This window comes from Eurytemora carolleeae, unplaced genomic scaffold (genome assembly GCF_000591075.1).
Source record: "Eurytemora carolleeae unplaced genomic scaffold, Eaff_2.0 scaffold886, whole genome shotgun sequence".
NCBI classification, from domain to species: domain Eukaryota; kingdom Metazoa; phylum Arthropoda; class Copepoda; order Calanoida; family Temoridae; genus Eurytemora; species Eurytemora carolleeae.
In genome coordinates, this window is record NW_019402118.1 from 76978 (window position 1) to 100148 (window position 23171).

At 31.5% G+C, this 23171-nt stretch overlaps 2 protein-coding genes and 1 long non-coding RNA gene across 3 annotated transcripts in view; all 3 read right to left on the reverse strand.

The window, feature by feature from the left end:
• Positions 1 to 3946, reverse strand: part of LOC111717911 (serine-rich adhesin for platelets) — a gene marked incomplete in the record, with an annotated part of 17751 nt that extends 13805 nt beyond the window's left edge. The window contains 4 exon segments of the mRNA XM_023493371.1: positions 64 to 1459; positions 1626 to 1892; positions 1950 to 2588; positions 3791 to 3946. Of these exon segments, the coding sequence (XP_023349139.1) occupies positions 64 to 1459; positions 1626 to 1892; positions 1950 to 2588; positions 3791 to 3803 (2315 nt within the window).
• Positions 3947 to 11776: 7830 nt separating this feature from the next.
• Positions 11777 to 19879, reverse strand: LOC111717908 (uncharacterized). The gene is made up of 10 exons (XM_023493369.1): positions 19809 to 19879; positions 19523 to 19577; positions 17093 to 17138; positions 16947 to 17002; positions 16727 to 16749; positions 15578 to 15620; positions 14831 to 14906; positions 14325 to 14397; positions 13656 to 13754; positions 11777 to 11898 (listed from the first exon to the last, which is right to left on the reverse strand). The coding sequence occupies exons 5-10, from the start codon at positions 16738 to 16740 to the stop codon at positions 11856 to 11858; spliced, it is 348 nt and encodes a 115-aa protein (XP_023349137.1). The 5' UTR covers positions 16741 to 16749; positions 16947 to 17002; positions 17093 to 17138; positions 19523 to 19577; positions 19809 to 19879; the 3' UTR covers positions 11777 to 11855.
• An 89-nt stretch (positions 19880 to 19968) lies between these two features.
• Positions 19969 to 20843, reverse strand: LOC111717913 (uncharacterized). Its single transcript, XR_002768954.1, has 3 exons — positions 20769 to 20843; positions 20355 to 20409; positions 19969 to 20063 (listed from the first exon to the last, which is right to left on the reverse strand). It is a non-coding gene; the product is annotated as an uncharacterized LOC111717913 (long non-coding RNA).
• Positions 20844 to 23171: the final 2328 nt, after the last annotated feature.

Consider the following 23171-nt stretch of genomic DNA (forward strand, 5'->3'; position numbering starts at 1 on the left):
GATGCAGTAGATGCTGTAGTTGTACTTCTAGCAGTACTTGAAGTAGATGCAGTAGATGCTGTAGTTGTACTTCTAGCAGTACTTGAAGTAGATGCAGTAGATGCTGTAGTTGTACTTCTAGCAGTACTTGAAGTAGATGCAGTAGATGCTGTAGTTGTGCTTCCAGCAGTATTAGCATTAGTTGATGAACTGCTATGTAAAGTACTAAAAATAGTTGTAATCAATTCTTCTGTTGGTTCTGTGACAATGGTTTCAGATGATAATGAGCTCCTTGCTTCTGAGCTTAGAGATGAAAAACTGCTTGATGAAATGTTGTTGATGGTTGATGTACTTCCTGGTAATGATAAGTTTCCTAATTCGGAAAAAGTAAATGAAGGAAGGGTAAAACTAAAGGATGGTAGTGTTTCATTTAACCTGTCTTTTTCAGGTATAATTAGTTCCATTGCTGCTGTGGTGCTTTTGTCTCCAGTTGTTAATGTAGAAGTAATGTGAGAACTTGTAGAGATAGCTAAGGTTCTTGACGTAGATGTATTTTGTTTTGTACTGCTGTTGGCATTTTGATTTCCAGACATACTTGATCCTGTTGAAGACTCATTGTCTAATGTATTAGATGTATGAATAACAGAACTACTGGTAAACGTAGAACTACTTAGTATAGTACTTGCTGTAAATGTTGTTGATATTGTAGTAGTAGAGTAGCTGTTGACTGATATTGGACTGAATGTTGAATTAGTGAAGGAACTACTGGACTCTGATGAATTTCTTGCTTCTGTTGAACTACTGCTAGCAGTACTGCCTGTCAAGCTACTTGATGAATTATTGCCTAAATTAATTCCTTCAGTTATAGCTGAAGTAGAATTCAATATGAATGATGTTGTTTTTTCAGTTTTAATACTGTTTTCAGGCGTTGCATCAGACAAATTATTTGTAGTCTTCGTACTTCTTAATTCATTTAGAGAGCTTGGAGTGCTTGTGTTTATATCATCTAAATTTAAAGTTGTTGTTTCATTATTTGCCACACTTGCAGTAGGTATTCCATCACTTATTTTACTGGTATCAGTATATGTAGTTTCTGAAATTGGGGAATTTACGACATCATTCTCAGAGCTTGGTAGGCTAGATCCGTTATTCAATAAGTTTGAAAGGGTTGAAGCTATTAAATCATTGTTTGTTGGGGTAGTAAGAGATATATTCTCATTAGTTGTGGTAGCATCACCAGTTGCTTCACTTTTAGTATATGTGAGGTTTAATGTGGTTGTCCTTTCCTCTACTATACTAGCAGTAATTTTGATATTTTTGGTTGAACTGGTCATGGTTGTGTTATTAATTTTCAGGCTTGGGGTAAATATCTCATTTCCTGCTGAAGTTGTTTCCTTCGTAGATATATCTCCTTCATTTACTGGACTTGCAGAAGTTGAAGATTCCATACCGCTGGGAATAAAACTTGAAGTAGAACTTTCTAAATTTTGGAATGGCATTCTTAAAACTAAAAACTAATGGAACTTTGTTTAAAACTTTTGAATTTGAATAGAAAGAAACAAAAATTAAAAATCAGATGCATGGTTAATTGATACAGCTTGGATACTCTCAAAAGATAATAATTAATAAAAGAATGACAATTCTCCCTATAGATGTGCTAGAGTGTGTGCTTGTATTATCAATTTTCACAGAAGACGTTTCTAAAATGGTTGTAACTTTGGCAGAAGTAGTGCTGTTAAGAATTCCCGACTTTGTACTTGAAGACTGTATTGTTGATGTTGATATTGTGCTGCTACTTGAAGACCCTATTGTTGATGTTGATATTGTGCTACCACTTGAAGACCGTATTGTTGATGTTGATATTGAGCTGCTACTTGAAGATCGTATTGTTGATGTTGATATTGTGCTGCTACTTGANTTTAGATCTTGTTTATATTAAGTTAGCCGTGAAATTTATTATTCGCTGCTACTTGAAGATCGTATTGTTGATGTTGAGTATGTGCGGCTACTTGAAGACCCTATTGTTGATGTTGATATTGTGCTGCTACTTGAAGATCGTATTGTTGATGTTGATATTGTGCTGCTTCTTGAAGACCATATTGTTGGTGTTGATATTGTGCTGCTACTTGAAAACCGTATTGTTGATGTTGATATTGTGCTGCTACTTGAAGACGGTTTGGTTGATGTTGATATTGTGCTGCTACTTGAAGACGGTTTGGTTGATGTTGATATTGTGCTCCTAGAAAATAAATGAGTTGTTGCTCCTGTTGTATGCTTCGGAGTGGTAGCATAATCATAATAATAATAATCATCTTCAATTACAATATTTGTGTCTGGATCTTTTTTCGTTGTCGATACGGTTGTCTCTGCTAAAAAAGGAACAATTGAAGAAACCCTGTATGAGCTGGATGGATTTCCTTTTATTTGTTTAGACAATTCCTGTTTATTGAATATTTTATTTTCTGGTGCTGCAGTTGCATAATCTTCATAGTAATAATATTCATAGTAATATTCATAATAATAGTCGTAGTAATCATCATTATAATCATAGTATAGGATTGTTTCATTCATAATGGGATACTGCTTGGCTGTACATTTCCAACCTAGCACTGAAATTATAGAAATTAATACTTTAAAAAAATTTTAAATCACACAAAAGAGTAAAAAAGTAAAGGAACTTCTCCCTAGAAATACATGGGGGTCTAGAGACACATGTTTCTTTTTTATAGCTTTTCAGAAAAGACAATAGAATATCTATTAGAGTGGAATTTAGACAATCCCTCGGTATGAATTTTTTCAGTCCCTTTCAGCCTGAAAGAGAGTTTAAAGTGTACAAATCATGTAAATGTTCACAAATTATATGATTAATATAGTATGTTCCCTAGACTATCCATTTCAATTTCGATTTTTTTAAAGGTGTTAAATAAACTTTATAAAATGAATTAGGTGAATAAAAAATATCATTTGATTTATTGTTAAAATGGAAAATCATCGTTTGTAAAGTGAAAGGCATAGAATCTATGTGAAATGATCATTGCTCAAACATTAAACCACTTATTTCATAATTTGGTTTTCTTTTAATGTTAATTTTAGATTTTCTATATAATGATGTTCCAGGGCCCAAAAAGTTATATAGCGCAAAAATGTGAAGTACACCTGCAAGATGGAAACAGTACAACAAAATGGCCGTTTTACACTTTTTTCTAGTAAATTCCAATCCAATATATATTCTATTCTCTTTGCTTTTCAGACTTGAGAGTATAAAAGAACCCAAAAAGGTTCATTGTAATTTTTTTCAAATTAATGCACCTTTGGTTTATAATTTCTTTTAAGGTTTAATATTGAGTTATATAATAGAAATATAAATATTTTTAGATTTATCTTATTCTTAGTTGAAAACCAATATAATTTCTTGATTAAGGATTCAACAATCAAAATACCTGCATTGTTATGCATCACTCGATTTTATTGCTTGAAAATTTTTTAATGTTTGAGTAAAAGCAGTGTTTAGGTAATAATAACATGCATAATCAAATAAACATTTCACTTTCTTTTAGATATTTTATGATGTCAAAATATCAGCAAAAAGTTAAAGCCTATTTTTTTTAATTAGAAAATGTTGATGGTCAGTATTTAATATTGAATAAAAAAGTTGTTTAATATTAATGTAAATAATAAATTATGTAATCGCGAAACAGTGGTGATGGGTGAGTTTCAGGCTATAACTGCAGTACACAATAACTTAAATACTTTTTTCCTGTACTCTCTGTACGTAGGAATTCACTCTGATTCACTTGAAGATATTATTTACCTGCTAAGAACATCCATATGCGCAACAACTTCATCCTTGCTGGGATGAAAGCTGACTGCTGGAAAAACAGTTATAGTAGCACATTAATTCAGAATAATGGGCTCTACTAATGGTCTGATTTGGTAAACAATAACTCCTCACTACCCAGGCCTGGACCTGACTATAGTTCTCACATTAAAACAGTATATAAGGATGTGACTGATCTATCATAAAATTGTCTATGGAGATGGAAAAAAAAGAATTTCGCTGAACTTTGCTTGATATAAAACCAAGGTTGTATAATAAGGTTAGATACTCTTGATGAGCTCCAATGTATGTAAATGTCGTCTTCATAGCAATGACTCTAAATCCTCATATGGCGTCACTGATACTTAACTTGAAATCATCACATTTAACAAATATTGATTGTGAGAACAAAGAATGCAATTCTAATGCAAGTTTTCAATTTTAGATCTTGTTTATATTAAGTTAGCCGTGAAATTTATTATTCTTTAAAATAAGCAGTTTGACATCATATGGTGATTTAGAGTGTCCATTGATATAAAGGTCGTCTTTACATACATTGAAGTGTATCAAGAGTATCCTTGCTTATTATACAACACTCCCTTCTAAGAAAGTTAGGGATTAGGAATGCTCTATTAAAGTTTTAACATTTAGGGATGACAATTCTATTCAAAAACGATCGTTATTCGTTTTCCAAAAGTTCAAAACAATTGAAAAACGAAACAAAAAATGGTCGTTTAACGATCATTTTCAAAAATGATTAATTACCCTAATTCCAGCAATATTAATGTTTATAAATTTTTAAAAGTAAAACATTTAAAAAGTGAAACATTATTTGAAGCAAGTTTTCAAGATCCACCATAAAACAGTTATTTAGTTTTTATATTTTACCTAATTGGAAAGATGGCAGTTTAGGATTGTGTCCCATATCAAGTGCAAAGGTTGATAACAAAAACTATAAGCAATGTTTTATTAATCATTACAAGGACAACAATTGCCATTATAAGGACACTTTGAATTCATTTCAGACCAATAATGTGTCTGTCTTTAGCTCAAAATAATGAATTGTATAATGCAAAGGCTAAAACATTTTAATGAGACCATTAACCAGGTATAGCGAATGAAAATCCCTGAAAGGGTATTATAAATCTTCAAGTATATCAGAGGCCAAATATAAAGAATTTGAGCCGTGTCTCAATTTGAGATGCATGTCAAGCATGGTTGGTTCCTCTTGAAATTGTATTCAGTGTTTCGAGATTTGATCTGGAGCTCAATTCGAACCCGTTTTTGACGGTTCAGCAATGCGGTGTAAATTATTTGAATTCGGCCTCAGGATTCCGGACCCAGAGAAAGATCTAATCATCATTTTTTTAGTGTTTAGTCTATTTACCAAGAAGTCAGAACTTTCGGCGTTTTGAGCTCATTGGTGTCAATCATTGTTCTACTGATTTATTATTTAATTCCTCTCTGATCAGATATCTGATGGGATACATATTTTTCTGTCCAGGGTAGGACAATACATTTTAAAATACATTTATTGCAATGCTGTTTATAAGTGGAACCCAGGCAGACGCTTTCTTATTTATTTGTTCAAAATTTCATTTTTTAAATTTTTAAGATTTTTATAAGCTTAAATATAGACGGATAGGCCAGCTACTCTTATTATTCACAAAAACAGCAATATTTGTTTCCACAATTTTTTCCAGCTTATTTTCCAGCTTATTTTGCAAACAAAATTGTAAAATCTCATTTCATTTTGTTACTCTTTTAAAAGTCTGACGCTGACGCATTTGTCAAGTTTTTTTATTTCTTAAAATAAAGGGTTTTATGTGCTACTTAATGCTACACAATTCTTGATGAAAAATTTGTCATAAAAAAAAATTGGCAACTGAACGTATTTTCTTACTTTATGTATATTTATTCTTCAAAAAACAAAACTTTAAAGTTTTTTTAGTCCAATGTTATTGTTGAATGTATGAACTTTAGTTTGTATCATGAAGAAATATGATATTATTTTAAGCTGAGACGTCTAATAGGGAAGGAATGGCAGCTTTTATATTTGATTGTTTAGTACTGGGGGTTTATAAATTTTCATTCAATCTCTTTTGCAACACACCATGTTTTTGATGAACAATTGAGTTTCTACAAAAAAAAATAATCTAGAAATACATAATAAAGATGAATGTTAATAATCTAGAAATACATAATAAAGATGAATGTTTCTAACAATTAAGGCATAAAACATATAGTTCTCTATTACCTTTTAAAACATATAGTTCTCTATTACCTTTTAAAACATATAGTTCTATATTACCTTTTAAAACATATAGTTCTCTATTACCTTTTAAAACATATAGTTCTCTATTACCTTTTAAAACATATAGTTCTCTATTACCTTTTAAAAATCATCTTCAACATTTAAGAAATATTTTCGCGAAAATGCATCGTAGTTCGCGAAAATTGTTTATGAAAGTTTTTTCTTAATTTTTGCGAAAATTTTCATTTTCTATTAGGCTAAATAAACTGTTAACGGAAAATTTTAAAGAATTAACCAAACGCCTTTAAAGAATAACGACAAATTTCGTGAATTATTTGTTAATCTGTTGATAGAAGAACAGCTCCTTCTAATTATTAAAAACTTTGTTTGAAGCTGCAAGCTGTTTAATATTAATAAAAAATATTAATATACACTTTCTAGAAGTCGCAAAAAATAAATATTTTTATTTCCATTTTTGTTACCATGAAATCAGCCTAGTATAGAAAACCAGACTCAAGTTTCTGCATGGAATGTAAGTCCTACTCACACTGCATGTACAAGGCGTGATAAGCCCAAGAAAAGTTGCTTGTCTGGGTTTCTGCATCTAAAACACAAGTTAGTTGCGCAAAAGATGAAGAAATTTGCCAACTCCCTACAGAGTAGAAGGATGGACAATCTAACAAGCAGTCAGTCTAAATCTACTTGGTTAGATCGGAGCTGTGGGAAAAACAAGATGATTGGAGGAGAGCACAGGAAACCCATCACTGAGGACAGGAAACCCAACACTAAGTAAAGGATAACCAGTAGAAGGATGGACAATCTAACAAGCAGTCAGTCTAAATCTGCTAGGTTAGATCGGAGCTGTGGGAAAAACAAGATGATTGGAGGAGAGCACAGGAAGCCCATCACTGAGGACAGGAAACCCATCACTAAGTAAAGGATACCCAGTGGAAGGATTGACAATCTAAGAAGCAGTCAGTCTAAATCTACTTGGTTCGTTGGATCGGAGCTGTGGGGAAAACCAGATGATTGGAGATGAGCACAGGAAACCCATCACTGAGGACAGGAAACCCATCACTGATTACAGGAAACCCATCACTAAGTAAAGGATACCCAGTAGAAGGATGGACAATCTAAGAAGCAGTAAGTCTAAATCTACTTGGTTCGTTGGATCGGAGCTGTGGGGAAAACCAGATGATTGGAGATGAGCACAGGAAACCCACCACTGAGTACAGGAAACCCATCACTGAGAACAGGAAACCCATCACTGATTACAGGAAACCCATCACTAAGTAAAGGATACCCAGTAGAAGGATGGAAAATCTAAGAAGCAGTCAGTCTAAATCTACTTGGTTCGTTGGATTGGAGCTGTGGGGAAAACCAGATGATTGGAGATGAGCACAGGAAACCCTCCACTGATTACAGGAAACCCATCACTGAGAACAGGAAACCCATCACTGAGTACAGGAAACCCACCACTGAGTACAGGAAACCCATCACTGAGGACAGGAAACCCATCACTGAGAACAGGAAACCCATCACTGAGTACAGGAAACCCACCACTGAGTACAGGAAACCCAGGATGGATAATCTAGAGGCACACAGTCTTTAATTAACTACTTGTTTATAAAGCGGTTGTGTAATTTGAATTAGACCAGTCACGACAATTTGTTTTTATATTAGCATTTTAAATTGACTATGTTATGCACACATTAATATCACGTGCATCTGGGTTGCCAATGCGAATGTTTGTTTTGTTTTAACAGTCATATTGTTGAAAGTGTAACATAAAATAGTTCAAATGAACATGAAATAGTTCAAAATAACAAAAATATAGTTCAAGAGAACAAAAAAATAGTTCAAATTAATAATATTGTGGAAAAACATAAAAATAGTTCAAATGTGGGGTTAGGTTAAGTTAAGACATTTTCTGGGCTGAGCACTGCGGCTAGAGGGTCGAGCGCTGCCTGCAGCTCATTTATCAAGTTGACAAAGTGATGCCCGATATGTAGGGTTAGGTTAGGTTAAGACAATTTCTGGGCAGGCTAGTGGGCCGGCCGAGTGCTGTAGCTATGATGTTCAAAGAGTTCAAATGAACATAAAAATAGTTCAAATAAACCAAACAATAATCTAAAATTTGTTTAGTTCCTGTATATATAACTATATATGAACTATTTTTTGTTTATTTGAACTATTTCTGTGCATTTGAACTATTTTTTCGTTCATTTAAACTACTTTTTTGTTCATTTGAACTATTTTTTGTTCATTTGTACTATTTTAATGTTCATTTGTACTATTTTTATGTTCATTTGTACTATTTTTATGTTCATTTGTACTATTTTTAAGGTTCTTTTGAACCTTTATGTTTAAATAATTCAAATGAAGAGTAGTTCAAATATGAACAAAATATAGTTCAAATGAGCATGAAACAAACTTGTTTATACTAATGGTTGTTTGAACTGTGTGCTGTAGTTCAAACGAACAATAGTGTAAATGAACAATAGTTCAAACGGCGGTAATTCAAACAGGATAGCATCCGATCTTGTGATTACAAGTGACCTTTAATTACTAGGTAATAAATTACTGCTAAATTCTGGATTAGCCTTCCAGGGTTTATAACATAGGTATATATTTTCAAGAACTATAAATATATACCCCCCAATGCTCGGGGAAAAAATAAAATATGACATCAAACATCAAGGTATTCAACCCATAAAGGGAGTGACTTGCAATGTAAAGTAGTTGAATGAGAATATAGAATTGTGGAGAAATTTCTATGGAATCATTTGAGACATAAAACTTTTAATGATGTATAATTACTGAGTTTTAGCACAAAGTCGACGTTCAAATTCATCCATTTGGGTGGTTATGTTTTAAAAATCGATTTTTTTGATTATTTACTAACGACGACGAAAAATATATCACAAATTCTACTTTCTACAGTAAACTAATTAGATATTTAGGAACATATTTCTCAATGGCATTTGTCAATAAATCAATGTTAGAATCAATTATTTCTTTGTCTGTAATAAATCTAGGTCCCGAGATTACTCTACTCAAAGTCTCACTGACTCTATCTCTAGCCAAAACTCAAGGCTCTCAATCTCTAGCCAAAACTCAAGGCTCTGTATTCGTCAGTATATCACAACGTTTTATGTAGTACTAATTTATTTATATACAGGTAAATCAAACTGACCGGATTGGCCGGTCAGGGTCACATTGAAATAGATAAGATATATTAATAACATGGATAATAAAGATCGTTCTAATCATTACAACAGAAAATGCTACATGTCAACATTATATTGAATTTCTTATTCTTTATGAATTTGTTCGCAGATTTTTACAAATTCTTTAAATGTCGTCTTTTAATAAAAATTACAGAAAATCTACAGAAAATGTTTGTAAACAATGAAAGATAACAGAAGCAAATAACTGAAAAAGATAAGTTATTTTTTGTTACATTCTTTGTCGTCGTTGTTTAATTATCAAATAAAAAGTTTTGTTTGAATTTCCAGGAAAATCACACGAGGGGAGAGGAGAGGGGGGGGGCATGGAAAAGTCGAATTTAATTACTAAAGCTTTGTGTATTTGATCTGTTTAACCTTGTTATTTGCTAGTTTATTAACCAATCAGTGATCTAATTGATTTTCTGCTGATTTACTGTCTATAAAATCTATAAAATAAGCGACAAACAATCCAAGATAATAAGGAAGGTACACAAGGAAACAAGCATAGGGTTAATCAAGGAAGGTACGCCAGGATACAAGCATAGGTTTTATCAAGGAAGGTACACAAGGAAACAAGCATAGGGTGAATCAAGGAAGGTATGCCAGGAAACAAGCATAGGGTTAATCAAGGAAGGTACACAAGGAAACAAGCATAGGGTTAATCAAGAAAGGTACACCAGGAAACAAGCATAGGGTTAATCAAGGAAGGTACACCAGGAAACAAGCATAGCGTTAATCAAGGATGGTACACAAGGAAACAAGCATAGGGTTAATCAAGGAAGGTACACAAGGAAACAAGCATAGGGTTAATCAAGGAAGGTACACCAGGAAACAAGCATAGGGTTAATTAAGGAAGGTACACAAGGAAACAATCATAGGGTTAATCAAGAAAGGTACACCAGGAAACAAGCATAGGGTTAATTAAGGAAGGTACACAAGGAAACAATCATAGGGTTAATCAAGGAAGGTACACCAAAACAGATTTCCTGGTAGAAAAGTAAACAAACATAATGTTCTCGTATTACTTCTAGAAACAAAGGCATGATATGAGGGTGTCGTGTATTCTCCTTGTGTGGAACTGAATAAAAAACAAAGATTTCTCATTTTAACGGTACAGCTGTTAATCAGACCCTTCATTTAATGTATAGGTGTTATTGTATTTGTTGTTTTTATTGTATTTAAACTATATTTAATGCAGTTTTTGTATAATGACCGGCAACCTGTTTACATTTTAATCGAAGCATTATTTTCAAGCGTTATTTTGTTATCATTCTAAAAAAATATATTTCTATTTTTGTAAAGATTTATTTGGTTGTGCAATATAAGATATAAAACTAATTTTTTTCAAATCTACTAAATGTAGAGACAAAAACCTTGCTATATACATCGTGTTTACATAGAGTTTGACTTCACATTAATCATATGATTGCAATAAGAATTTTTTTTTAAATCTAAATATTAATATTTCCGATAGATCTTAAAACAGTTTTAAATTATACTTGTGATTACATTATTAAGTTTACAGAGGATTCCTAGTATAGAATACAAAAGATCACATCCCCGTTTTAAAGTTGTAGGATCCGTGCTGGTACAGCACGTACTGCATATATCCAGTCCGTTGTACTACTTAGTCATCAGGCTACCCAGTGTACACTGTACAGTCGACCCAGCACGTTTAATGCAACAATTGTAACCTGGCAAGATCATAGTGATCATGAAATAACACAAAAAAAATGTGCGTTAATGCGGAGTTTGTTTGAAAAGATAAAGAAATAAATAAAAGGCAGTACATCCCTTGAATAGTTGTTTAACACAAAAGTTTTAGATTTTAAAGTATTGTCAAATTTTAAAGGATTGTCAAATTTTAAAGTATTGTCAAATTTTAAAGGATTGTCAAATTTTAAAGTATTGTCAAATTTTAAACACCAGGATAAACAATCAAAAAAGAAGATAATATTTGATTATTTCTCCTTTTATATATTTTATGCACATTTTTCGTTTCAGTAAATACATTATAATTAAATCAATATATAAATGGTTCAAATTAAAGTATTCAAGAGTTCTTAAAAAATTATTCATTAACAAATAATATCTATGTACAATATTTCCTCTGTAGAGTGTTTATAGTTTTGATTGAGTTAAAATTAAAACATTTGATTATTTTGGTTTTGATATGAATTAGTTATTGTGAATCATTATGACGTTAAAATCTGTAAAACTCTGCAAACCAAAATAATAGTATTATGAATAGTTAATATCTGCATTTTTAACACAGTTATTTTCAGAACTCCGAAATATCAGCAAAAAATTAATTCATTTTAGGAGGGATTTCTATATTTTCACTAATTATGTTTGTAAGTTTATTGGTAATTTCCTAGAGAGCTATTTTTGGACCATGATGTAGATCTATGATATTTTAAACTTAGAAGATTTGATTTAATGTTTTAAACGGCAAAGATTAAAGGATTAATAAATCTGAGTTTGTGGCAAAAACTCCTTTTGCTGATTAACATAATTACAGATGAGGGGAAGGGTGCATGGCACTTGAGCTCCTCCCTCCATGTTCCCTAGTTTTCTAGACTGGTAAAAAGGTTGCATAGGACTTCTCACGAAGTAACCTGAAAATATTTTTGGAATTCAAGTTTTTGGAAATGTTTAAAAAGTTATGCATATTGTCAGCTAAATCTATGGCAGACCAATATTGCTTAGTTTCTTTTTTTACAATTAGGAGTTTAGGAGTTTCAAAAGGCAATAAAAAAGTTAATTCTGCTTTCACAAAAATTATTCAACAAATTTTACAATGATGAAAAAAATTATAATAAAAAACGAGCAAAAAACGATCTTGCAAAATATAGTTTTCGTTAAAAATAAACTCTTTTGATATTTTTTAAGTTTGAAATAATTTTGTAAAAACTTTTACCAATCATTATCTATACCATGATCCCTAATTTTGTTCATGTTGTCAACTATAACTGTTACCTAATTTTGTCCATTTCGTCCACTATACCTGGTCCCTAATTTTGTCCATTTTGTCCACATACCTGGTCCCTAATTTTGTTCATTTTGTCCACTATACCTGGTCCCTAATTTTGTTCATTTTGTCCACTTTACCTGGTCCCTAATTTTGTTCATTTTATCCACTAAACCTGGTCCCTAATTTTGTTCATTTTGTTTACTATACCTAGTCCCTTATTTTGTCCATTTTATCCACTATAACTGGTCCCTTATTTTGACCATTTTGTCCACTATACCTGGTCCCTTAATTTGTCCATTTTATCCACTATACCTGGTCCCTTATTTTGTCCATTTTGTCCACTATACCTGATCCCTTATTTTGTCCATTTTGTCCACTATACCTGGTCCCTTATTTTGTCCGTTTTGTCCATTATACCTGGTCCCTTAATTTTTCCATTTCGTCCACTATACCAGGTCCCTTATTTTGTCCATTTCGTCCACTATACCTGGTCCCTTAATTTGTCCATTTCGTCCACTATACCTGGTCCCTTATTTTGTCCATTTTGTCCACTATACCTGGTCCCTAATTTTGTCCATTTCGTCCACTATACCTGGTCCCTTATTTTGTCCATTTTGTCCACTATACCTGGTCCCTAATTTTGTCCATTTCGTCCACTATACCTGGCCCCTTATTTTGTCAATTTCGTCCACTATACCTGGTCCCTAATTTTGTCCATTTCGTTCACTATAACTGGTCCCTTATTTTGTCCATTTCGTCCACTATACCTGGTCCCTTATTTTGTCCATTTCGTCCACTATACCTGGTCTCTTATTTTGTCCATTTTGTCCACTATACCTGGTCCCTATTTTTGTCCACTTTGTCCACTATACCTGGTCCCTTATTTTGTCGATTTCGTCCACTATACCTGGTCCCTTATTTTGTCCATTTGTCCACTATACCTGGTCCCTTATTTTGTCCATTTGTCCACTATACCTGGTCCCTATAGTCCTTCATTGTGTTCACTATACCTGGTCCCTAATTTTTTCCATTTTGTCCACTATACCTGGTCCCTAATTGTTTCCATTTTGTCCACTATACCTGGTCCCTAAAGTAATTCATTTTGTTCACTATACCTGGTCCCTAAAGTAATTCATTTTGTCCACTATACCTGGTCTCTAAAGTAATTCATTTTGTAAACTAAACCTGGTCGCTAAAGTTGTCCAATTTGTCTGCTACATGCACTTGAACCATAAAGTTGTCCATTTTGTTCACTATACCTGGTTTTATAAAGTTGTCCATTTTGTTCACTATACCTGGTTTTATAAAGTTGTCCATTTTGTTCACTATACCTGGTCCCTAGGGTTGTCCATTTTGTTCACTATACCTGGTCCCTAGGGTTGTCCATTTTGTTTACTATACCTGGTCCCTAGAGTTGTCCATTTTGTCTGATAACCAGATAAAGTTTCTATCAAAGTCCCGTTTCCTTCTAGGTCTCCACTTACGACGTAAATCGTTAGCCTGCAAATAACGTTGAAAAAAGGGGGTTAATTCCATAAACCATTCCTGTGGTCATCGTTTTCAGTTACAAAGAAACCAACAGACAGACAAGCAAAGATGTGCAGGACATAGAGATAGTTAGGTTAACCAAAGCTAATAACAACTACCCCCCCCCCTGTCCAATCTGTTTAGTCTATGCAAGACTTACTCATGGAAATTTTTTTGGGGTTTTAAAGTTTTAAAAAAATTGGACATTTTGTTTATTTTAAGTAACTAAGCAATCCCATGCATGTAAAACTGTTCCCGAATTAGAAAGACTGCATTTTTATAATTATATAATTATACAATTATATCTATATAATAAAGCTTTTTTATATATGTGTAAGCTATTGGTGGCCAAACGGCTGGACCAATTACCTGATTTTTTAAGGAAATATTCGAACTTTTTTTTCAACATTAAATATGTTTATTTTTTATTTTTTCAAAATTCAACGGCAACGCCGGCACTTGAACTCTAGTACTGATATATATTTCTTTTATAGTTATATAATTTTAATTATATAATTATATAATTATCTAATATATATTTACCCTATGGAGAGTACTCCCATCCTGCTACCCCTGTACTGTTGCATGGCTGGCAGGGATTCCCAACTCCCAACTCCTAAAATTATATATTTTTATAAGCTAAGTTTTTAAATATCTTAAAGGGACGAACTCTGACGACTGAATTTCAAATTATCCTCAATTTAGAATTATGTATTGTCCGATGTACATATATACCAATTGTTTTCTTGATCATGAATAAATGAGATATCCAAGTAGTTTTATCTGAAAATTTCTTATTTTTAATTGTGGTTTCTCAGTACAAGTAACTTGCAGAATGGAGATTTACGCTGCAGAAACAAAAAAGAAAATTTGTCAGAATTGAACACTTTTCAAGATGAAAAAGCTAGGCGATTAATGTTGAAAGGGTACCCTTGTTAATTGAAAATGCTGCTGTATAACATAGAATCAAAATTGAAATGACTTTGACTGGTTGAAGTCCAGTTTTCAGCTGAGTTTGTGATTTTAAAATTTATATAATCTAATTTAACCTAATTCTAACGGAAGAAATTCTACAGCCTTGAGAAAATATTCTTTACTGTTGTATCCTCCTGCCACTAAGAATCCCTAAACAATATCTTTAAAAAGGAATTTCGTGGGAAAAGTTTTTACCTTTTTACACCCGGAGATACCCTAGGAGGAGATACCCTAGGAGGTTATAAAAAAGGTACCACAAAAGGAGCTGCTAGAGATGTACAATATTAGTTTTGCAACTTCCAGTATTAAATGTGTAATAAAACAAAATATGTTTTAGCAAATCTAGACAATATGACGCGTTTCTCTCACAAACGTTTAATATATACTTTGCTTCTCTGTCAGTCTTTTTGTGTCCAATAAACGTCAAAACGGCTGAACCGTTCGAGCCCAAATTTTGTGTGAGACCTCACATGACCCCAGGGAAGGTTTATGGATGCTCAGAATTTCAAAAATTAGCCTCCAACAAAATTCGATTTTCATTAATTTTTCTAAATCCATGCAATTTTTTAAATAATCTGCGAACTTTTTTGTTAAAGCCTAGTTGTATAGAACTTTTTAAATTGTTAATCCTTTACATTTTTTTGTATATTCCCGATTTTTTAAATTCTTTCATAGCATTACAGTAAATTTGATAAAAGAAATATTGTGGGATTAAAAGCCAAACTTTTTACAAAAGGAATAGATGCCAAATTGCATAAAAACTAGTAATTGTATATTTAACCAATTATTTGATGAAATATTTTAGAAAATAGATAAATTACCTTTCTTCCTTGGTAGGTGACTATAGAGCAGCCGTGGTTTCGTCTGTTTAGAAACGTTTTTAATCTTTTACGCTCAAATTTTGAAGTTCAAACTCTTCATTTAAAATTAATCTTATATTTTTGTTTAACAGGTTTTTTATGTTAGACACAGCATGGGTTTACAATGAAAATAAAAATAACTTGACAACTTAGAGTAAAGGTAAAGTGTTGTAATGCATATTCATGGCTCAATTTTTCAAGGCCGGCTTAATGAAAACAAAATTAGACAACCAGCTTTGATAGTGCTGGTGCTGTGGGAGGTTTAAACAATGTGGAAAAAGCTCAAACTATTTATTTTCATTTTTTACTTATTTTGAAATGTGATATCTCACATGTCACGTTTTAACAATGTAGACGTCAGATCCGTAGCTTTAATGTTACGTGATAGTTTATATGTTTTTTAAACACGAACTGGCCTTTTAACCCTGGCATATGAATTCAAAAAAGATTATTTTTTCTGTAAAGGTCAAAATTGTGTTAATTTGAGAGTGCTAGGGGAAAACAATTACAGGGGTGTGACAAAAGCCTGTTTAGGGTTAAACCTGGGTTGTACTTCATTGTATGTTATGTATAGTAAAAGGGATGAACCCTTTTCTCATTGCTGAAAACAAACTGCTCGTTTTGTTATCGACATAGCAAAACGCAAAAAAAAAAAATAATACTTTTTAATAACGATCGTTTCGATTTTTTTAAAATTTAAAGACGTAGTAGTTTTCCCTTTTTTAAATTTATAGTTCGTAGGTCGTTTCTGAGGATCGTTAATGATCGTACCTTTGTTAACTATCGTTGATGAAGATCCTTAGGCGTGTTAAAATAGTATACTTAGTATTCTTAATATATAGATTAATAACGATCAAGGAGAGGAAATCGTTAGTTTTGAAAGATTCAAAACCAAATAAAAAAACTATAATATTTCGATTGTTATTAAAAACGATTTCCAACCCTAGTGGTGACTGTTTAAGATTATGTATTACATAATGTTCTTGTTGTTTAAAAATTAATTTTTATTGTTATATAAGCACACATTACGCCTTGCTTACGTGATATTGTCATCAAAATTGATAAATGTTTTGTTAAAGTTTATTTAAACTTATAAAAACGTTTAAAATCCTTGGGTGAATCATAGTCGGGCCCTGTAAAGAAAATATTTGTAATATATGTTATAGTGGATTTTTATAAATTAGTGTGTGCTTTTTCATGACATTAGGGCTGGTCAAGATTTAAGAATTTGCTTAAAACAATAAATTTCGTTTTGAACTTTATCTTGATTACCCACAAAAGAAAGCAGAGAAATCTAAGATATCTGAAAAATCTTTTTTGTTTTTTATACCTGTGACCAAGTCTTTGTAATTGGATCTAGAATTTGTAGATAATCAACATAGTTTTCTGCATTTTTCAACATTTACCTATTTATTAAGAAACAAATTTTTGTTTAAATAATCAACCAAAAAAAATATATTTAATCGTTGAAAATGCCTAGAAGTCTGTTTGAAGTTGTCAACTTCTCGTCCGACTCTTCCTCCTTAAAGTCATTTATAATGATCAATAGCTTTCTAGACTTTCGTAAATTAATTTTTTTTTCATTTTTAAATTGCGTCATTTTTTGAAGTGATTTAAAGCACGTTTTTAGGGACATAAGCTAGGGGGGGGGTATAAAAAAACACTTCTTTGGTAGAGAGTAATCAGTTCTACCTGTTTGATGGACACCACTTACATTCATAAAATGAATTGAAAGGTTTTATATTATATAAACTAGTTTTGTTCAAGTGAATGTTAATATTTAAGATAGAATGATAATCAAAAAATTAAGGTTTCCTGGACAAAGGAATGCATACATTTCATAATTTAAAGTAACTCTCAATTTGAAAAGGGGCATATTGTTGCTAAAAATATAATCACCAGATCCTTTAAATCGTGTTAATATCTTTGAAATACGTGATTGATGTAAAGAAAAATGAAATTACAAAATTTGGTTTTCACTTTAATACAATTTCAAATTTTCGAAAATTAATATTTTTTTCATTTAGACAATCTTTAAATTGCGTCAATTTTTTTAATGATTTAAAGCACGTTTTAGGGACATATACACTTGTTCATCTTTTTTTAAAACCTCCCTAGCATCCGAACCACGAAGGTTAGCAGTTTAATTTTTGTATTGAGCAGGGTTTGAAAAAATTGGGCAATGAACATATATTGTAACTCCATACCATTGCATTAACAATAATAAGTAATTCACGTCATAGAGCCATTTTTTATTTTGAAAGGAATCAAAAGACAACAAAAAAAAAGTTTACAGTGAGTACCAGAAAACTATGGAATAGGAAAAAAGTTTTTAACTCAATTTATAACTTTTGATAGGTAAATGAACATGAAACACATCAACTGCGGCAGTTTATACAGACACATTTCACTAAGTGATTTTATAAGTGATTAAATACACTTAATTATTGCTATGCCGTCTTTATATTCCGAACTTGTCTGGTTCTCATTGTTTATATACAGTGGTATGCATTCTTATATCAAAACAATGAAGGCGACATTTTTATTTAAGTTTTGATTGTTTGCAAGCTTTGTTCGAATTACAAGTTTACACGTAATCAAAGAGAAGCTTTTTTCATTGACAGTTTCTTTTGACTTCTATAGTTTATGTGTATCCATGATGTTTAAGCACTTGAAATTTAAAGTCGTCTTCATTGTATTGATATAATCGCCTACCACTATGAGAACATTGCAAGAAGAACCCTAAACTCGTAACGCTATGAATTTCAAAATGACGACAAATTTGTTTAAAAAATGAAGGCGACATTTTTATTTAAGTTTTGATTGTTTGCAAGCTTTTTTCGAATTACAAGTTTACAAGTAATCAAAGAGAAGCTTTTTTTCTTAACAGTTTCTTTTGACTTCTATAGTTTATGTGTATCCATGATGTTTAAGCACTTGAAATCGAAAGTCTTCTTCATTGTATTGATATAATCGCATACCACTGTATGAGAACATTGCAAGAAGAACCCTAAACTCGTAACGCCATAAATTTCAAAATGACGACAAATTTGTTTAAAAATTTGAACATTCTGTCAGGAAAAAACAAAACTGTCAGATATCCCTATCATTCTGTTCATATGTCTGAACATTAAATGACAAATTTTTCTAAATTCTTTCGATTAGTTCTCTGTTTAGAATATTGGCAGCTCTAATGGTTGTGTAAAAAGGGCTGTCAACAAAAGAAGAAAATAGAAAATGTAATAGGAAAAAATTATGACAAAAATAATGAAGATATTTGTATATAGTTGATATTTTGTAAAATTTGTTTTTATATAATTTGCAATTTAAACAACGAATAGTTGGCCGCTTGATGTCTCTGCTCTCGATGTTTCTGTGGTTCCACGTGAGAGAGACACCTAGCAGACAAAAAATCGTTGTTTTAAGAGCAGTGTATATAAAAATATTATGAAATATCAACTATATATGAATGTGTCGAAAAAAAATCGATGATTATAGGTTGTAATATCTGAAAGCTTTGTTAGGAATGAATTTGATTTTTTTAACTCAAAGTGGAATATCGCAACTTTCTTATGAATTGTATGGACGCTACGTTCTTCGGTATGAGTCGTGTTTAACCATTTTCTCAATAGACAGTAAGAAGAAGTAAGATAATTAGCGATCACCATTAAAAAAAATTTATATACCCCCTTTTTTTTCGCGAACACTCCCAAAAAATAAAAAAAAGTTTAAAGATTGTTGAATTACAGACCAAAATGCGATTGAATTCGAATATAAGAAACCAAAATCTTGCCCTAAAAATCCTTTAAACTTTACACTTTCTTTAAAATTACCACCATTGAAATGGTTTTCACCACTAAAAAACTAAACTGTTTACTCCCAAAAAATAAAAAATGTTAAAAATACCTCACATCTGGTAGAATATACATCATCAGTAAAATATCCACCAGCTACATAAATCCTAAATTAAATAAAATTAAATAAATAAATACATGCATGATCAATGAATTGATTAATTGAATATTTGATTGATTGATTGATTGATTGAATGATTGATTGATTGATTGATTAAATTATGAGTAAGCATTAACATAACATATTCTCAAAAGCTGTAACAAATTCATATTCTTCAATATGGTTGATCAATGAATTGATTTGATTGATTGATTGATGAGGAAACATGTTATTTTACCTATTCTCAAAAGTTGCAGCACATCCATACCCTCCAATATGGTTTGGAGGATCCAAACCCGGTTCACCAGAAAATATATAAAATAGCTGAACATTTTGAAATTAATCTACAAAGAAAATTTATTTCACAAGCACTTTTTCAAATCATTTTCTGGGCAAAATTTTGTTTTTATTTCGAATTACTCAGGATGACATTATTTAAGATTTGATTGTTACCAAAAAAAAATACTTACTTTCTATGACTGAACACCTGAACCTAAAACAATTATTATTTTTTTTAAATATATTTTTACTTTACAACTTTTAGTTCGAAAATAGTATAAAAAAAGGATTATGATAGGTCTGCTGAAATTATATTATTTTATGGGTTCCAGTGTGAATTATATATTGGGTTCGATATAACTGTGGAAAAGAAATAAGAGATTTAATCAATATTTTGTTTTTTATTTCACATTGACGAAAATCATCTTATTTAGTAAACTGGGTTTGTGTACAGTACACAATTGCTGTGCTTCCTATTCCACAGTTTAATGGATTCCAGGTGTACCTGAGGTTTATATCCACAAACTGGTTTTGTATATCCACCAAACACGTAGAGATCACTGAAAAAGGGAATTTAAAAGAAATTTCTAGCGACCTGAATATTTAAGACCCTGCAATTTATTTTAGTCGTCGGAGCGCCACCATTTACTTCAAACAAGACTTCTTAAATATTAGTAATGCTTGGATACTAAAGTAAATTGTAAATTGAAATCTTTTTTTTCAATCAAAATTCTTCAAACTTGTAAATGAAATCCAAATGAGAGCAGCTCAAAGTCGTATTTAACACTTCACTCTGTATGATATTCAGTAGATGTGTGACTAAATAAATGTTATGATATATATTTTGTGAAAATCCACCAAAACAAATGTAGAAAATGTAGAAAACAAATGTAGAAATGTAGAAAATAATTCCATTAACCTGTTGTGCACCGCTGACGCAGCATGGGATGTATTATACGGCATTGAGGGACCAAACTGCCAACTTCGTTCTAGAACATAATGTGGAATAAATCAGCATTTCATTTTACACCAGGAAAAAAACACCGATTTTTCTGAAATACTTGAAGAAAACCTTCGGATAATGATAATAATATTTATTAACGAACATGTCTTTATCTATACATATATATAAAGTTTAACAATCTCTGTTTGTTTGTTTTATTGGATGTCCGATCTTAACACCTGAACCTATTTGCCTCAAATTTTTGACCACGGGCATTTTCTAAGCCTGGTTTAAAAATTCGAAGCTGAATGGGTTGATTTTGGAGGGGAAAAACTCCAAGCAAAGTCGGGTTTCCAGGCTGATTTCGGTTAGATGAAAAATGTTTAACAAAATTAATTAATTGAACAAATATTAATAATTTGTTTCCAATATGTATTGTGAACTACAGAGTCACCAAACACTCCTGAGAAAAAAATTATTGTATTTTAGTTTAAAATATTATTTTTTTAAAAACATTTTTAAATGTATTTAACGGAATTTAAAGTGGCTTTTCACTTAAAGAGTGCTGTCAACGATTCACAACAACTATCATACATAAAATTACGTTTATAATTATGAATATTTATGAAGAAAAACTAAATCACTTCTTGAATAAACATTGATTTAAAACGAAAACTTGAAACTATTTTCCGAAAAGGGAAGAATTAAAGGATTAGTTTGAAAAACGTGAATGATCCCTTTCGAATCTAAACCCTACCTGAACTTCCTCCGCAAACGTAAACTCTTCCTTCAACTGAGGAAACATATTATCAACATTTAAAAAAAATAATTTAAGTTTTTATAATTTCGAATTTTTATACAGGGTGTCTCAAAAACGGGGAGAATAAGAGTCTACAGACTCGTTTGTAATCGGATTTTCAAGATTGAGACCATATTTAAATCTATTTACAATTTCCGATTCAATGAATCCAATTTTGTAATATTTCAAAGGCTCCTAAAGTTTCCAACTGGAGTGAGTAATTTGGTAAAAATAAAGATAATCTCCGTGTGCACAATTTTGTATCAGGGTTCTACAGACTCGTTTGTAATCGGATTTTCAAGATTGAAACCATTTTTGATATCTACGAACAATTTACAATTCAATGAGTCCTATTTTAAGCTTGTAGATTTAAAAAAAAAATACAATTTTATAGGCTCCTAAAGTTTCCAACTGGAGCGAAGTAAAAGGTAAAAGATAATCTCCGTTTGCACAATTTTATATTCAATATTACAGCACAATTGTTAGTTTTAGATCTACAAGTCTAAAATTAGGCTCATTGAATCGGAAATTTTACGTTTACATAAAAAATGGTCTCAATTTTAAAAATCCGATTACAAACAAGACCCTTAGTGCAAACGGAGATTATCTTTATTTTTACCAAATTTACTCACTCCAGTGAGAAACTTTAGGAGCCTATAAAATTGTTATCTTTAGATCTACAAACCTTAAATTGGGCTCATTGAATCTGAAATTGTACGTAGATATCAAAAATGGTCTCAATCTTGAAAATCCGATTACAAACGAGTCTGTAGACCCTTATTTCCCGGTTTTTTGAGACACTTTGTACATAGTAAAACTGTGGTAATATCTTGTTGGAATTAATTTTAAATGTTCACAAAATTCTGATCACTGAAATCGCAAACATGACTCTATTCAATACAGAAAGTAGTTTTAATGTCAGTTTTAAAATTTTTTTTAATAATTTAGTTCCTGTTGCTGCGATACATGAATCCCTCTGTGCTGGCAAGGGGTTGAGGGGACGAATATCAGCACTGAAAATAAATTTTTAACTAATATTCAAATTTATTCTTAGTTCTTTAAAACAGCTAAACCGAACATTTAACCAAGAAAACGACTTTATCCCCACATTTAGGATCAGAAGAAATTGTCAAGACTACACCGCTTTGAATTGGGCATTGGAGCGTCGCTCAAACTTACTTTTACAGTTTAAGTAGTTAGCATTTTTTACTGAAAAATAAATTGGAATTTATTTTATATTTTTGTCTAGATACCTGCCATCAAGGTTAGGAGATATCTTATATTTTTGTCTCGATACCTGCCGTCCAGGTTAGGAGATATTTTATATTTTTATCATGATACCTGCCATCAAGGTTAGGAGATATCTTATATTTTTGTCTAGATACCTGCCATCAAGGTTAAAAGATATTTTATATTTTTGTCTAGATATCTGCCATCAAGGTTAGGAGATTTTTATATTTTTTGTCATGATACCTGCTATCAAGGTTAGGAGATATTTTATATTTTTGTCTAGATACCTGCCGTCAAGGTTAGGAGATATTTTATATTTTTGTCTAGATACCTGCCGTCAAGGTTAGGAG

What these genes read in the sequence shown, in the direction of transcription:
- LOC111717908 (XM_023493369.1), bottom strand. An exon ending in ATTTCTTCCGTTAGAATTAG is followed by an intron (nt 14,398 to 14,830) that starts GTTAAATTAGAT and finishes ATATAATTTTAG; the next exon opens with GAGTTGGGAGTTGGGAATCC. An exon ending in ATGGGAGTACTCTCCATAGG is followed by an intron (nt 13,755 to 14,324) that starts GTAAATATATAT and finishes CGTTATTTGCAG; the next exon opens with GCTAACGATTTACGTCGTAA.